The sequence below is a fragment of the Eurypyga helias genome, unplaced genomic scaffold (genome assembly GCF_000690775.1).
Source record: "Eurypyga helias isolate BGI_N326 unplaced genomic scaffold, ASM69077v1 scaffold4298, whole genome shotgun sequence".
Classification (NCBI taxonomy): Eukaryota; Metazoa; Chordata; class Aves; order Eurypygiformes; family Eurypygidae; genus Eurypyga; species Eurypyga helias.
The window spans coordinates 19,695-34,912 of NW_010267509.1; the positions used below are offsets into that span (position 1 = coordinate 19,695).

At 47.6% G+C, this 15,218-nt stretch overlaps 1 protein-coding gene across 1 annotated transcript; it reads right to left on the minus strand.

Moving 5' to 3' along the window:
• Nucleotides 1-1,521: 1,521 nt before the first annotated feature.
• AICDA (activation-induced cytidine deaminase) lies at nt 1,522-3,065 on the minus strand. The gene is made up of 4 exons (XM_010157445.1): nt 2,924-3,065; nt 2,239-2,509; nt 1,929-2,044; nt 1,522-1,637 (listed from the first exon to the last, which is right to left on the minus strand). Exons 1-4 carry the CDS (start codon nt 3,062-3,064, stop codon nt 1,584-1,586), a joined length of 582 nt encoding a protein of 193 aa, XP_010155747.1. The 5' UTR covers nt 3,065; the 3' UTR covers nt 1,522-1,583.
• Between the last annotated feature and the right edge of the window lie 12,153 nt (nt 3,066-15,218).

Genomic DNA, 15,218 nt, shown 5'->3' on the forward strand with positions numbered 1-15,218 from the left:
TGGTGCTCCCGCCTGAGGTATGTGAAGAAACAGGTCGGGACTGATGTGGATGTCAATACACAGTCTAAAATGTCACAGCCTCAACCTACATGAACGAGAAATTAAGTCTGAGGAACAATATAATGTGGAAATGAAGCATGTTTTCCAGTAGATGTATGGTGGAAAAAGATGGCAGATGTGAAGTGCTTTGGTGGCTCCTTTCCTGGCTGGGTGGGAGGTTATAGAATCATAGAATGGTTAGGGTTGGAAGGGACCTTAAAGATCATCCAGTTCCAACCCCCCTGCCATGGGCAGGGACACTTTCCACTAGACCAGGTTGCTCCAAGCCTCATCCAGCCTGGCCTTGAAGACATCCAGGGATGGGGCATCCACAACATCTCTGGGCAACCTGTCCTAGTGCCTCCCCACCCTCTCCGGGAAGAATTTCTTCCTGATATCTAATCTAAACCTCCCTGTTTTCAATTTGTACCCGTTACCCCTTGTCCTGTCACTACAGGCTCTTGTAAAAAGTCCTCTCCCAGCACCCTTGTAGCCCCTTCAGATACTGGAAAGCTGCAATGAGGTCTCCTCGGAGCCTCCTCTTCTCCAGGCTGAACAAGCCCAATTCTTGCAGCCTTAGAGGCAGAGGTCCTCACACTCATTGGTGCTAACCTCAAGCTGCCAAGGCTCTCAACATAGTTAATAGGCGTTGAGTGGACTTCCTATTTCTGCATGGGAAATGTCTTGCTGGACACCCAGAACTGCAGCTTGCACTTGAAAAATGTTGGCCAGCGAGTTGTCTGCTTTCATTTTAGGCTTTTATTGTCTAATTTTTTACTCTTCTAGGGCACAAAACTTGGACCCACAGCTACTGAAGCTCCCTCGTTTCTGGGGACACACTACCGGGCCTGGGCCTGCACACAATCCACTTAGAAGACCTGCTGGCTTCAAGTGAGGTCTTCAAGCTAAGCTACCTGGGCTTTCCAGGACTCACTTGGATACTCTCAGTCAAGCTTTCCATTAACTGGCCAGTTTTGCTCTTAGGACACAGGGCTATACCACTTAAATAGTGATGGTTTTCAACTTCCTACCCACATCCAGAAGGACAGACAAACCATTTCCCAGGAGAGGACACAGAGCAGCTCAGTGTAGTGCAGCTCTAAGAGACAAGAGATGTGTTCCCCAAAGCCCTCACGAAAAGCATAGATCAGTGCGGTGCCAGTGAGAACACAGCGGCACAAAGAGCTTTGCAAGATGTCTGCTCCCACCTAGGCAAGGCTAAACCCAGAACTCCATATATTGGACCACCTGAATTAGCTCTGCAGGGATGGAGGGAGGGCAACTCGCTCTCTGGCAATGTCACTGCAGTTCTGGCTATTCCTAGCTAGCAATGGACGAGGTGTGAATCTGGGGAATGTGTCTTCAGAAGATCAGCCTAATTCTCCTCGGAAAACAAAAATTAAGGATAGTCTTATCTCTAGACACAGGGCTGGAAGGAAGAGACATGTGAAGAGGGAAGAAGAGAGAGATCTGTTGTAAAGAAGAGACTTGGAAATCAAAGAACAAGTGTTTGTGAAATCTTCTGATCGCTGATGACTTTCACTTCAAAGTCCCAGAGTTTTAAAGGCATCTCGTAAATCATCTACTTCATACAGTGGCTGCAGGACAAAATATAAATGGTAGGTCAGTTGTCAAGTGAGCATAGGTTCCCTATGAAGATGGGGAAGAAGGAAGGAATGCCAGGAGATGGGATGACAGTGGAAGAAGGGGAAAAGAATTAATAGAGGAGATATGAGGGGGAGAGAGGAATGGGAGACAAAAGATGAAGACACGGGAATGAATGAAACAGCAGATGGCAGAGATGGGCAGCAAGAGCAAAGAGGAACTATAGCGAGGAAGAGAGGAAGAAGCTGAGGGGAAGAGGCACGAGAAGGTGAATTGGGCCTCACCAGGAGGATCCGTCGAAGTTTCCTGGACAGATGGACAGAGTTTTCGTGCAGCCCTTCCCAGGCCTGGAATGTCTTTTCCCTGTTCTCCACAAATGTGTTCCAGCAGTAGAAGTAATCTGTGCAAGGCACAGGGGAGTTAAAGGAGTGCTCAAGACTGCCCCAGAGAGGACACTGACCTCCCCTAGGATCACTGAATCATCACGTCCTGCCATCATCTCCTCTGTCTCCTTGTTCTAGCTTCTACCACTCTTCTGCATCTCCCTAACCTCCCACAGCTTTCCGTCACCTCTTTCTAGTCTGCACATCTTACCTTTGAAGGTCATAATGGCAATTTGGGCCCCTGCCCGGTGCAGGCGCCTCAGCCCCTCCGGCTCTGCCTTGCGGTCCTCACAGAAGTAGAGGCGTGCTGTGAAGATGCGGAGGGTCAGGTTGGGGTAGGCGCGCAGGAAGTCGGCCACGTGTCGGGCGCAGTCGTAACAGGGACTCCAGGAGGTGAACCAGGTGATGCGGTAGCAGCGGCCCGGGTCCAGGTCCCAGGCTGAGATATAGCGCAGGAAGAGCACCTCCACATGGCAGCCCATCTTCACGAAAGAGGGAGAGGGGCAAGGTGTGAGGCAGGAGGGGTTATGGTGTAAGGGTGGTGAGGAGGGATGCGCGAGCTGGATGGGGTGTGAGGAGCTCCTAGGTGGGGGTCAGATGCTAGGGTCAGCGCACAGAGAAGGCACAGTGGTACCTAAGTGGAAGTCTAATGGCTAGGGAGGCTGGTGAAGCAGCAGGCAGTATGAGTGTCTTGATGGTAACACACTTGAGGGCAGCATAAATTTCAGGTTTACCTGGAGGCTGCATTCCCCAAACAGTATGTTCCCAGCCGCGTACACGCGTGCCAGTGTGCACATCGCTGTCGCAGCCCTCCTCTCCCTGCTGCCCTAGGCAAAGTGGAGCTGCACGCACCTCAGCAAGGACATAAGAACCGGATGCCAAGGTGTTCCCCATACCTTATTGCGTAGGTATCCAAAGTCCAGGGAGCACGATGTAGCACTGTCACGGCGCTTCACGACATAGCAGAGGTAGGTTTCACGCCGGCCTTTGGCCCAGCGCAGGTTCTTGAAGTTATAGAGGAAAAGTCTCCTTTTCATCAGGAGGCTGCAAGAGAAGACAAGAGAGCATTTACATTCGCCTCACCCTGGAGCCAGCAGTTGGCCAGGTCTTTGTTGAGGGCTCAGCACCAAAAATATCCTCCTCATGTCCAGGCCTCTCAGTACGAGAAGAGCCTCAGTGATTTGCATGCAGCGTGTTAGGGAAAGGCTGCAGACGTGACTGTGGGGATGAAGCAGGTGACCTTGTGAGTGGAAACAGTAAGTGAATTAGTAGTGATTAGTCAAACAGCAACTATGTCTGGGTAGACTGCAAAAATATCTGAAAATATCCAAAAGATGGACACCAGTGAGGGAGAAGGACAAAGATATCTGAGAAGACCTGGGAAGATGAGAGGGTCTGGAGTGCAGTCATCAAGAAATATTATTTCTGCCGTGCAAAACCCTGAAATGCCACTGAAGCAAGAGGTGGAGCAAATCAGAGCCTTTTTAAGAGTAGACTGGTCAGAACTTCTTCCCAGCATTGCCCAGAAGAAGAGCATGGTTGAACCTGTGCAGGGCTACAGGTTCGGGTAAGGTGCCATACACTAGCTGACAGAGTACGTAAAGGGGTAGGCATGCTCCATCTCTCCAGACACAAGTACCATTCCTGCAGCAAACAAATATTGAGATTGGTGGGGGCCTGCTCCCACGCCCAGGGATCCTACCGGGGAGAGGCAGCAGGAGCATGGGGAGGGTAAGGTAGTCACCAGCCATATCTAACAGCCTTGCTGCCAAGTGGGGGTACATCGGCAGCTGACAACAGCTGTGTTCATTGAGGTGAGATACACACCTCCCCCACAGCAATGCAAAACAGAAGTGAATGGGTTAAAAATAATCACATCCTTTGTCACCTTTTCCCTCTGGTAGGCTGATGTTCAGCAGGGAGGTGGGGTCAGTTTAAGTGATACTGAACTGGGTTTTCTGGAAGGTCGCCAGTGAGGTGCAAGAAATGAGAATTTGGGTTTGTTAGGATTTTAAATCCATTTTAAATCTGAGTCTAAGCAAAAAAAAAAAATTCATATACAAATACCTTTCATCCGTTTGCCAGTGTCACCATACAGCCTGAGCAGTGCAGAGCACTTCATCTCTAGCTGAGTGGCATCCTCTCTGCTCCTCGAGGAGCTTCTCTCCGTTGGGCATCCTGACACACGGCCATTGCTCCACAGGTGTTCGGTCACAGTCACGCTCATCCTCTCGCCTTTTGTCACCTAGTGCACCTGCTTTGCTCTCCTGTAGCACTCCCTCTTGCACCTCACACCACATTGCCAGAGAGGCACATCCTTCCCTCAAGCACCCTTACCACCCTGATTGCCCCACAGATAGGCAAGCCACTTGCACACAACCTCTTTCCTACCATCTCACCCTCAGCCTGCAGTGCAGAAATACCTGTCTTGCTCACAGAAAAGAGCAAGCACACACATATTCAGTTATGCCACTCTTCATACACACATACTCCTAGATCACATCGTAGTTGTGGCGTGTTTTCTGGTAGGAGAAAGTCTATAGAGAAGGTAAGGCTTTGCAGAGTCTTGCACACACTCAGAGGGCAAAGCATTCCTACTAAGCATTTTTATTCAGCCTAACAGCAGCCTCAGGCAACTCTTGGAGGTCTACCCTGGAAGCACTGTCCCGGTTGTGCTCTGCTGAGCTTGCAGATTGTGCCGGAAGCAGAGCACAAACAGATCCCACTGCATTTCACAGAATGGTTGGAAGGGATCTTCGGAGGTCATCTCATCCGCATCCCCTGCCAGAGCAGGTTCATTTAGAGCAGGTTGGATAGGAACACATCCAGGTGGGTTTTGAATCTCTCCAGAGGAGACTCCACCACCTCTCTGGGCAGCCTGTTCCAGGGCTCTGTCACCCTCACAGGGAAGAAGGGTTTCCTCGTGTTTCATTATCCCTTTCTCTGGCAGTTCGCACTGGGTGCACGTTTTCATTCATTTCACCTACCCAGCTTTCTTTCTTGCTCTGTATATTCTTCATCATCAGTTTTGATTTATTTCTCACACTTTGAGCCTCCCCACTTCCTTCTTACTTAGATTCACCCTGTTTCCCTGCCTTTGTACAAACACGTATGAACATGTGTGTACATTCCCTAACACACACACAACTGTCACCTCACAAAACTGTCAACTGTTCACGTCAAGCTTCTCCCTCTTCGATGTGTGTTGTCGCAGGCACATGGGGAAGTCTCTCCCCGCTAACAGAGGTGCTGGAGAGGGGACATCTCCTCCCTGTGTGACAGATCCCCGGTTGTCCAGAGAGGATAGCACAGACAATTGCACAGGAAATGAGCAGGTGTGATAGAACAAAACTTTTACCTGGGTGTGCCACAGCAGCAGAAAGCAGAGGGATTGTGAAAAATGCAGTCACTCGTTGAAGAACCACATAAACCAGGTGAAAACCAATGACAATTATGCTGATGTTTCATCAAGGCCCACATGGAAAGATGCTTTTCAACACATCAAAAAGTTCAAGGAAAACAGGCTTTCCCCTTTCTCTTTTTTGTGAACTTTTGGACAAACACATTTGCTTGCAAAATGTTTCTAATTCTTCTAACTGTCCCTTTACTCATTTCTTCCCATTTTTCTCTATTCAATGTTTTTGCCCCTGTGGAGCAGCATGTGGATGCAAATAAGGCTGAAGAACAAGAAATGACCCCAAACCCAGAAAAATAAAATTATGATCACTTGGAGTATTTTTCAGTGTCAGAACAAAGTAAAGACAATTTTGAATCACAGAATCCATTTGTTCAACTAGAAATGTTCATTAACTTCAGTTCCTGTTTTCCCTTCTCTCTGGAGTTCACCGTCCCAGGGGTTTTTGTTAGGGAGGATCTCAGAACATGACTGGCACAAGAAAAAGAATAATGAATGAACAGATGATGCAGGGAGCAACTCAGCAAATTTGCAGTTAGGTACAAAGTGCTGGATACCTGTACAATTCCTACAGCTGTAGGATAGCTCTGGGGAAAGCAGCAACCACACAGGAGCTGTGATTATATCCAGGAACTGAAGCCGCAGACGGAACAGAGGCCTTCTCCTCAAATAAAAATTCATGCAGCCAATCCTCAAATCAGAGTGAAGGCCCCTGGGTGTGTGAATCCTATGCAATTGTGAGGAGTATTAGTGAAAATTAGCTTGCAGAGTAATTGCAGTCCAAGTAGAGGAATCCAGTGCTGGAATGGTCTGTGCTTATGAGCACAAGGATGCCAGGAGCAGAAACAGAGTAAGACAGAAATCCGGTACGAGAGAAAGAATAGGTGGATAATGAGAGAAGAGTGGGTGGAGGCAGAGATGCTTAAGCATCAGATAGCTCATCTTTCTGTCATCTTTTTTTTGTTTCTAGAAAAGAAAAAGAATGAAAAGGAACAGAGAAAAGTCACGAGAAGGAGAAATGACAGAAAGGGAAAAGAGTACAGGGCGGCAGATAGTCAAAGAGAAAGGATGACAGAGACACAGAGACGCAAGGTGCAGGAGCAGGATGGGGCAGAGAGTTAGATCACTGAGTCAGATGGGGATAGGGATCAGTACCCCAGGGAAGGTGAGTACCAAATGGAGAGCTAGTTAATTCTAAGAGAAGGACCCTCTTTTCTTATATAAGCAAGAAGCTGGAGGCACTCTATTTACCTGTCCATGACTGCCAGGGTCTCACTCAGGTGATGGGATTACAGGGATGTTGTCTTGCAAGCTCTGTCTGTGCAGCCCTCTGGCAGTGTACAGAGATGTGGATGGCTGTGTCCCCTCCTCATTCACCCCTATGTACCCCCAGCTGGGTTGCACCGGGGTGTGGTTGAGGGAGGAGCTACAAAGGTCTCTGGAGCTGTTGGGAGCTGCAGAGCAAAGGGTTGAGATGTGAAGGGGCAGTGGTTCTGAAAGATGCCAGGCATTCATTGGTTGCCTCCCCCCACTGCACTCCCCACTGGGCCCTCCCTGCCTGCAGAATTATTCTGAATTAATATCAATAACATAACGAGGCAGGAAGCATTGTCTAGTGGTTAGAGGGGGGCCCTGGTGCTTGTGTACCACTAACGTGAATGTGGGCAAAACCACACCATCCCTCCGGGCCTCGGGTCACGCAGCTGTGCAGCGTGGAGAGTGCCCAGCCCCACGGCGAGGGCAGCTCTGCGCAGCACCCCCCAGCCACCCAGATGGAAGGAGCTCAGGGAACACCAAACTGTTGGCAGGCTTCCCTCCTTCTCCATATCCTCCTGAAAGGCGCATGATGCTTGGCAAAACAGGGCAACAGTGAGAGGGACCCAGCTCCAGAGAGAGCCCTGGGTGTGGGGGGGAGCGCCTGGCCCCACTTTGGCACCTGAACATGGCCACGGGCGCCTGAGCTGCGTGAACCCAACGGTGGTGAACGTGCAACGCTGAACGCAAAGGAGCGATGGGGACTGACTCAGGGCCTGATCCCGCTGTTCTCTGCAGCAGCAGCGCTTCGAGCAGCCGTTGGCAGAGTGGTTCCAGGACCCTGCTGACGGCTGCACTCCGGCGGCACGCCGTTGTATGGTCACGCCTGGGCTCACGCTCAGGGTGCACGTTCTGCGCTCCCCGGCACCGCTCTCTGCTCCATCACAGCCCTGCAGAACCTGCCTGGTCAGCCACCCCTCTGAAGGACAGCCAAGGGACAGGGCAGCAGCTTTGGATGACCGGGCAGGGTGCTAAGGAGGCAGCTGCGGGATATTCTGCTCCATTTCTGCCTCGTGAGGCACGGGCAGTGCTATGGCTGAGAAACAGGGCTTTTGTTTACCTCACGCTAGCGTAGTTCTTCATTTTTTTCTCTGCTTCATTTACTTTCCTCATTAATTTTACTGGCTTTCAGCATGCTAGGACTGTGTGAAACCAGTATATGCAAAACCATGAAAAGGAGAGATGAGTTGCCAGAACAGAGCAGACGCCTCTCTAGCCTTGCGCTTTGTACTGGTCTTTGAGACCGGCTGGCACGGCACAGTTGAGGAAAAGGAAAAGCACTCCTGGGATGTCGAGGGCTGGGCTGTCCTACTCCTTGGGTAGGGCACATGCTCAGCAAATCCACATTTTGGCAGCTGCCTTCGTCTCAAGAGTTGTAGCAATTACCCTCTTTGAGGATCTGGCTCCTAGTTTTCCACCAAAGCTAGAAGAGCCTACTATACTTGCACATCCCTGTCCCACTTATCAGAATTGAAGAGGATGCTCCTGCTAATGAAACATCTGCCCCTTTCAGCCTCTACCTTCGCAGCACCTTGTGACAAATCTCGTAGGTCAGACCAAGAATTATTTTGTCCCCTTTTCATACTAGTTTTTTAATTTTAATAATGCAAGGAGGATGTTTGTTACACAGGACATTAAAAAAAAAAAAAACCAAAACCCCAACACACCCCGGGAAATCTGCTTCTTAGAGATCACAAGTGTTTGTGTTTCATCAGATAAATGAAGGTAGCTTCAGCTTTATTCTTTTTCTGGCTCCTGATTTCTATAGCAAAAGTTTGCAGAAAATTTTACATAACATTTTCTGCTCTGAAAGGAGTCAAGAAATACCTTCATAGCCAGCCTGGTCTTCCCATTGAATTAAATGTGTGCAATTTCTCAAGAGTTTAGTATGTCAAGGCTCATAAAATGTTTAACTAGATCCTTTCTCTGGTCCTGCCTGTAAATGGAATTCATTCTTCCATGCTTAAAACATCAGCTAATTTCCTTAAATCTTGAGAGCTTCTTTGCTCTTCACAGCGATAAAAAAAGAAAGAAGGACTGAATTAATAGATGAAATATATTCATGTCACTCTTTGGCAGGGGTCTGAAGACTAAATACTGATGTAGGCTTTCTAATGCCCTTTGTTTAGACTGGCATTTCCCTCACACAGAAGATGCGAGTGCACAGTCAGCGATTCTCTGCCCCTAGCTCTAATCCCCAGACCAAAAACATGTTGGTGTGGCTGTGTTTTTAGTCTCTCACAGCAAATCCAGGGCGGCATTTCAAGAGGGATGCTCGGCTCCTATGCAGTTCTGCCTAAAGCAGGAACTGCAGCCTCTTGCCAAGGCAAGACCTTGCTCATTAGCAGAAGTCATCTCTGCACTACTAAAAAAAATAGTTTGTAAAAGCATGGAAAGGTTGCAGGTCCCTGATCTATCTGCTAGTCCAGCTTCCTCCCTGGCTGTAAATTGCCAAGTATTTCATGTATGGTGGGACCCTTTTGGCTGGGTGCTAATACATGAGGAGACATACTGACCACTCCAGTTTTCCTTCCTTTCTGCTGCATGCAAACTTATTTGGAGAAGAGCCTGGGCATCAGAGAGAAAAGCAATTTTATTTAAGTTGTTCTCTTTCTGATCAAAGCCCAAGTCAGTTAAAGGCTAGTGGGGAAGGCTAGAAAGGGTCCTCGTGCTGGTGTGTTATCTAACGAGACACTGCTCCAGCTTAGCGTTATCACAGAAGGATGTCCCGGCATCCCTTCAGGTTTCTTGTGTTTGGGGCTCTATTCCCTGGTTTGAAGGGAGAACAACAGAGAAATTACAGCAGGCTGAAGAGCAGTCAGGAGGAAGAGGAATATCACCATTACTGTTACTAAAGATTCAGAAAGCAAACTGCTAAGAAATCAGAGAGCAAAAATGTGGTGAATAATGAAAAGTAACCACCTAGACCCAAAGCAGAGGAGAGGTTGCTTGTTTAGTCAACAGGAAGTCGTGTGTTGGTGTGTACTGATATAAATACATATTTATTTTTTCCATTCACCCTTTGCTCAGAAATCGCATTTTGAAACAGGCGCCGACATCGCCAGTTGGTTGGTTCTTGGGCTGAACACAAGAAACGCAGACACCTGCTTCCCCTCGCCTCAAGCGAAAACCTCAAGCAGAAAAACTTTCTCTGCTCAACAACTGCTGATGCACCAGGGACACTGACTTGCACAGAGACCTCGAGCAGGGCTGTTGTAGAGTTCCTTGCAGTTACACACTGGCAAATATACAAGCTGATGGGCTTATTTATTATAAGCACATCTAATGCAGTATGGTTATTTAATATAAGCATATATTAGCAGAAGCACGTATTAAAGTGCTTATTTATGATATGCACATTACATCACATTATATACATATTGCATCCTAGTCTGTGTTAATTCCACAAAGGTTCATCACCCTATTTTGAATGGCAGACCCAACACAGAGGCAACGCACTCGCTCAGACACCTCTGCCAGGCAGACCCCTTCCACTACTCCAGTCGCTAGTGTAAAAAAAAACCTGCATTAGACATAGAGGCAGCTTGCTCTCTAGGACATGGGGCAGAGGGCCTTGTCCCTAGAACTGCCAGCTCATCTGGTGACACAGCTGTGGATGCCATAAGCTGGGGAGAAGGTTTCAGCAGTTGCATGACAAAGCACCGCCGTTCGTGGTGCGGAGGATTCAGCACCACGGCGTTGTATGAAAGCTGTTTGGGAGCGTATGAGTTCTGCTGGAGGTGGACATCACCTGGGGCAGGAGTGGAGGGGTTGCAAACACAGATCTAAAAGCACTGTGGAGTGACTGTCACTGGGACTACATCCATGTTAGACGAGAGCAGGGATCCAAGGTCATGAGGAGGAAGTAGGAAGAAGGGAAACGAGTTCAAGACATGCGGGAATGCCACTGGGAGGGTGGGTTTATGAAACCTGGACCCCTGCACAGTGCACTGCTGCATGCTGGAGGACCGTAGATGATGCCACTGATGCAGAATTGAGGGCATCCGTTTGCTGGGTGTGCGCTCAGATTATATATTATTATGCGTTTACTAGTAATTTGACTTTCCAGGCTTGCACTGCAAAATCTTTACCTGGAGATTTGAGTCGTGGTTTATTTCTGTTCCACTGTTGAGCTTGTTTTGGTGCTGGGGGATGAGGCAAATTAAGGTGAAACTATTGAATTGAGTACACATTTTTCAACCACAGTCCCGTGAGTGCCTCTCACTCCTACCCTGCAACTCTGCTAGCCCAGCCTGGGGCTCCTTACAGGAACAAATAAACCTCAATCCTGCCTCTGTGACACCATATTTTTTTTTCTCCTCGCCTGTATTAATTCCCCCCACCATGTCTCTAGGCAGCAGCAGTTCCATCCCTTGGTCTCAGTGACTGGCACCTGCTGGCATCACCAGCAGGAAGGGAGGAAAGGGGCTGGGTTGGGTTGAGGAGTTTGAGACCTGGAGAATGGCTTCCCCATCATGAATGCAGATAGGAAATGTGACCGAAGTCCAAGCTTGAGGCCATGACATGGTTGGATATTTATCTCATTTATACTAAGAAAAACAGAGCCTGCGATCAAAGCAGAACACACCTTCCCCGTGCTGAGAGCTGGGGGTGGGGAAGTGCTCACCAGAGCTACTTGCACCTTGGTGCTTCCCATAGCAGCGCATGCAACTCCAGCCTCCAGCACGCCCTGCCCATCTGACCTGGCTTCTGATTCAATGCTGTGTAGACCTAGAGAACACCTTCTTTTTGTACAGGGAGCTGCAGGCTGCGTTCCAGTGTTTACTGCATTCTCCTACCGCTCAGCCCCCTGGTCTGGGCACCCTGCTCCCAATCACATCTTCCCCCTCTTTAATGGAAGTCATTGGCTCTGTATCTCTGCAATCATCTCTTAGTCATGGGGAGAAACTCTATTTTGCACCGCAGTTTTTCACAATGAGACTCACCTTCTAGCTGTGGTTATGGTTTCACAGACCAAAGTTGCTTGCTTATTAGCTCCTGTTTGTGCAGTTGCTGCAGCTCATGCTACTCTGTGCAAAAAGAGCTTGCACCTGGAGCCTGGGTGGTAAATCCTGATTTTAATTTCTCTGTTGTCTTTGGAGAAGTCCTTTGCCCGAGAGGCTGGGGCAGAAATGCTTGGGAGCTCACTGAAGAGCTCCCAAACATGTCGCAAGTTCCTTGGCTTGCAGTTCCTCGAGCTCCTGCAGTTGTATAAGCTTTCCTTGGCTGGAGGTCCTCAGGAGCAGTGTTCTTGTCTCTTACAAAGTTTTCTTATCAACAAAGTAAGCGTTTTCAGAAGATTCAAGATAGCCTTGCTAGTTCTTGTCTTCCTCCCTCTCAGAGTTCAGAGCTGCTCCTATGCTTTAATCATTGGCCACATCCAGAAGGTTTGTGGGATGCCATTGCTAGCCTCTACTGCCTAAAAGTGTCAGACAGTAAAATCAGGGTCGACCACCGACACCCTGATCCTCTTTCAGGGGGCCCAGTGCAATGGGGATGGAATGGGAGACCCATTCTGAGGCCAATGAAGAGAGGGTGAACGGGTGAAAAGTGATTCTCATTGCATGATGAGGATCTCCTCCTTTGCTGTGCTCTCTCTGCTGTCTTACTGGCTTTCTAGTGCACTGCCATGCCTGGCTATGCTGACTGATAGCATCAGTATTTCTTTCGCCATGACCACACGGGAGGCTCTGGAGTTTCTGGTGTTAAGCAGTGAGGTCAGAGTTGTGACACACTTGAGCTAGCTGCCAAGGCAGGGCACCTTCTTGGATACCTTTGCATCCAAGAGTCTGAGAAGTTCCCAGCTAATTTCATAGTTTAAGAATACCCTTTCATGTTCCAGCCAAAACCGTGGGTTCTGCTTGGATGAAAAGGGTAGTAAAAGCTCCCAGAAAGCAGAGGAGAGAAAGAAAAGGAAGAATCTGAAGGGCAAACAAAGACCCTGGCAAACTATTGATTATGAATTATTATTCTCAGAAATTTTAATTTCTGGTGCCCGTTGGTTTTAGACAATGCTTGTAGCATTGCTTCTGCTTCCCACTCAGATGTGGCCCCAGAACAACTGTAGCTCACTAAAATATACAGCTCTTGCATTCACATACACAACTAGTTAAATTTCCCTTTGCCCGGTCCGTGAGGGAACACCATGTCAACTCACTATCTACTCTGTCTACTCACTCACTTCTGTGCAGGTACAGGCAGGGTAGGGCACAGGCACATTTCCTTTAAGATGGCTAGTTTGTACCCATCCCAATTTGCAAAAATGTTGACAAGACCAAAAAAAGCTCACAGACTGGAGAGGCAAAATTCTACCCTGAAGCAGTGCCCCTGGGGACTCTCAGGGAAGAGAAATGGCAAAGGGGCTTGTAAAGCCTGTGAAGAGTTCAGATGCCTTTCCTAAACTAAACCAAAGGGTAACTATAAAGATACCAGCTGATGGACAACGTTGTAGTGATGGTGCTGGGCTCAAGCAGAGCTGATGAGAAAATGACTTGTGAGCATCGCGTAGAGAGTCTCAGCAATGACTACATTCACGCTGCACCAGGGAGAAAAGAAGCTCTTGAACTCTTCCTCCACAGAAAGGCCAGGCTGGAGGCTAAGTCTAGGCTGTGGAAGAAAACAGGTTTCACTTGTTAATCCATAATAATGGCCAACACAGCCTGTTCCAGGTGATCTGTGTGTGCCATTTAGCTACCAGTCAAGAGACATTGTGAGGTGCAAGCGTTTTCTAGAGGTTGTTTTCTAATACCATCTGACTAGAAGGGAAGAGTGAGAGCAGTAAGTCCCACAGGAATACCTTCACCATGAAAAGGCTTTGTAGGAACAAGGCACCCAATACAAGAGGTAGCACAGTGACATGTGCATCATGTGCATCAGTGTGAAATCAAAACTTTGGTCAAGACATCCCGTTGGTAGGCTGTGCTGGTTATCACATTTGAAGCAACTGCTGCTGCTGCATGTGCCACTGCTGCTCCAGCCTCCAAGGCATCAGCCAAGGAGCCAGAGAAGCTGGCAGGAGGATACAAACCCTGCAAGTCCCCAGTCTCCGGGGGAGCTGATTATGAGGGTGATGACTGTCTCCAGGAAGCACAGAGAACTTTCTCTCACCACTCTGAAAGGTAACTGAAGTCTACACACTGCAGAAGGACAACAGCTTGTCCTGGGGCTCAGGAGCCTGGACAAGGGCAGCACAAGAAGACTTGGTACTTCTAGCTCCTTTAAACTCAACAAGCCAAGAGGAAGGTGACAAGAAGGCAGCAAAGGCCAAGGACTACCTGACCCTTGACTGGCACTGCCAAGCAGCCCACATCAGCTGTGACTGTGAAGAAAATCCCAAGTCAAGGCAAGAAATTGGCAGCCGCCATGGCCAAGAAAACAATCAAGACCTTAGAGAATATGAAAGCTGACAGACCAAAAAAGGTAAAGATCCAGCTAAAGGCAAACAGTGAAACCCAAGGCTGCCAACCCCAAGGCAGAGAAATCGAAAGTGGCCTCACGCTGAGAAGGTGATGCACAAGAAGCTGATGCTGTGTGAGTACAGACAGTGTCCTGCTCTGGGGACACAGAGTGTAAATCCTTTAACTGAACCATCAGTTTTCATCATGTTTTGCATTTTTTTCACAGTTTCCACAAAGGAAGATAATTAATTGCAATAATTAAAATACCTTGTTTTGCAGTAAAACTCAGGTTTTGTATGAATTAAATATTTCTTCTTGCTATTTTCTTCCATTTTCTGCAGCAATACTGTAGGAGAGATGGAGGTAGAGTCTGCTCAGAGGTGCACAGCAGAAAGAATAGAGGCAACAGATGAAAGCTGCAGCAAAGTAATTTCTGGTCTGACATCAGGAAAATACTCTCCATCTTAAATGTGATGCAGCTCTGGAACAAGTGGATTCTCCATCCTTCAGACATTTTCAGAATTCAGCTGGACAAGGCTCTGAGCAATCTGATTAGCTTTGATGTTAGATCTGCTTGCTAACTTTCAACGTAATTTTATCTATAATCTTAACCGGGAAGGTATACTATCTCAACAAGGACATTTATTTTAAAATTGTACAGCTTCATGTACATTTATTCTTACATTCAAGCAGGTCAGTTCTCACATTACTTATTATTTAGACACTGAATTACACATTTATTTATTACATCTTTTTGTTAGTATCTAATTTGTGACACACTGTATTTGTATGGAAATTGCAATCTTAGTAAAATGCCCAAAACAGCATTCTGAAAGAGAATTTATTCATTAAATGAAGCTTTGCTCTGCTGATGACTTTCACTAACTCCCTTATTTAATATACTTCAACACAGCCGCAGCAAGTACAGGCAGCTTGCATTTTAACTGATGTAATTTATATTATTGAAAGCATTTTTATTTCAAAACTCATATTCATTGTAAAAGTAGACAATCAAATTAATTCCTGTTGTTTCACACAGTTTTTTTTATATATATATATATTTTA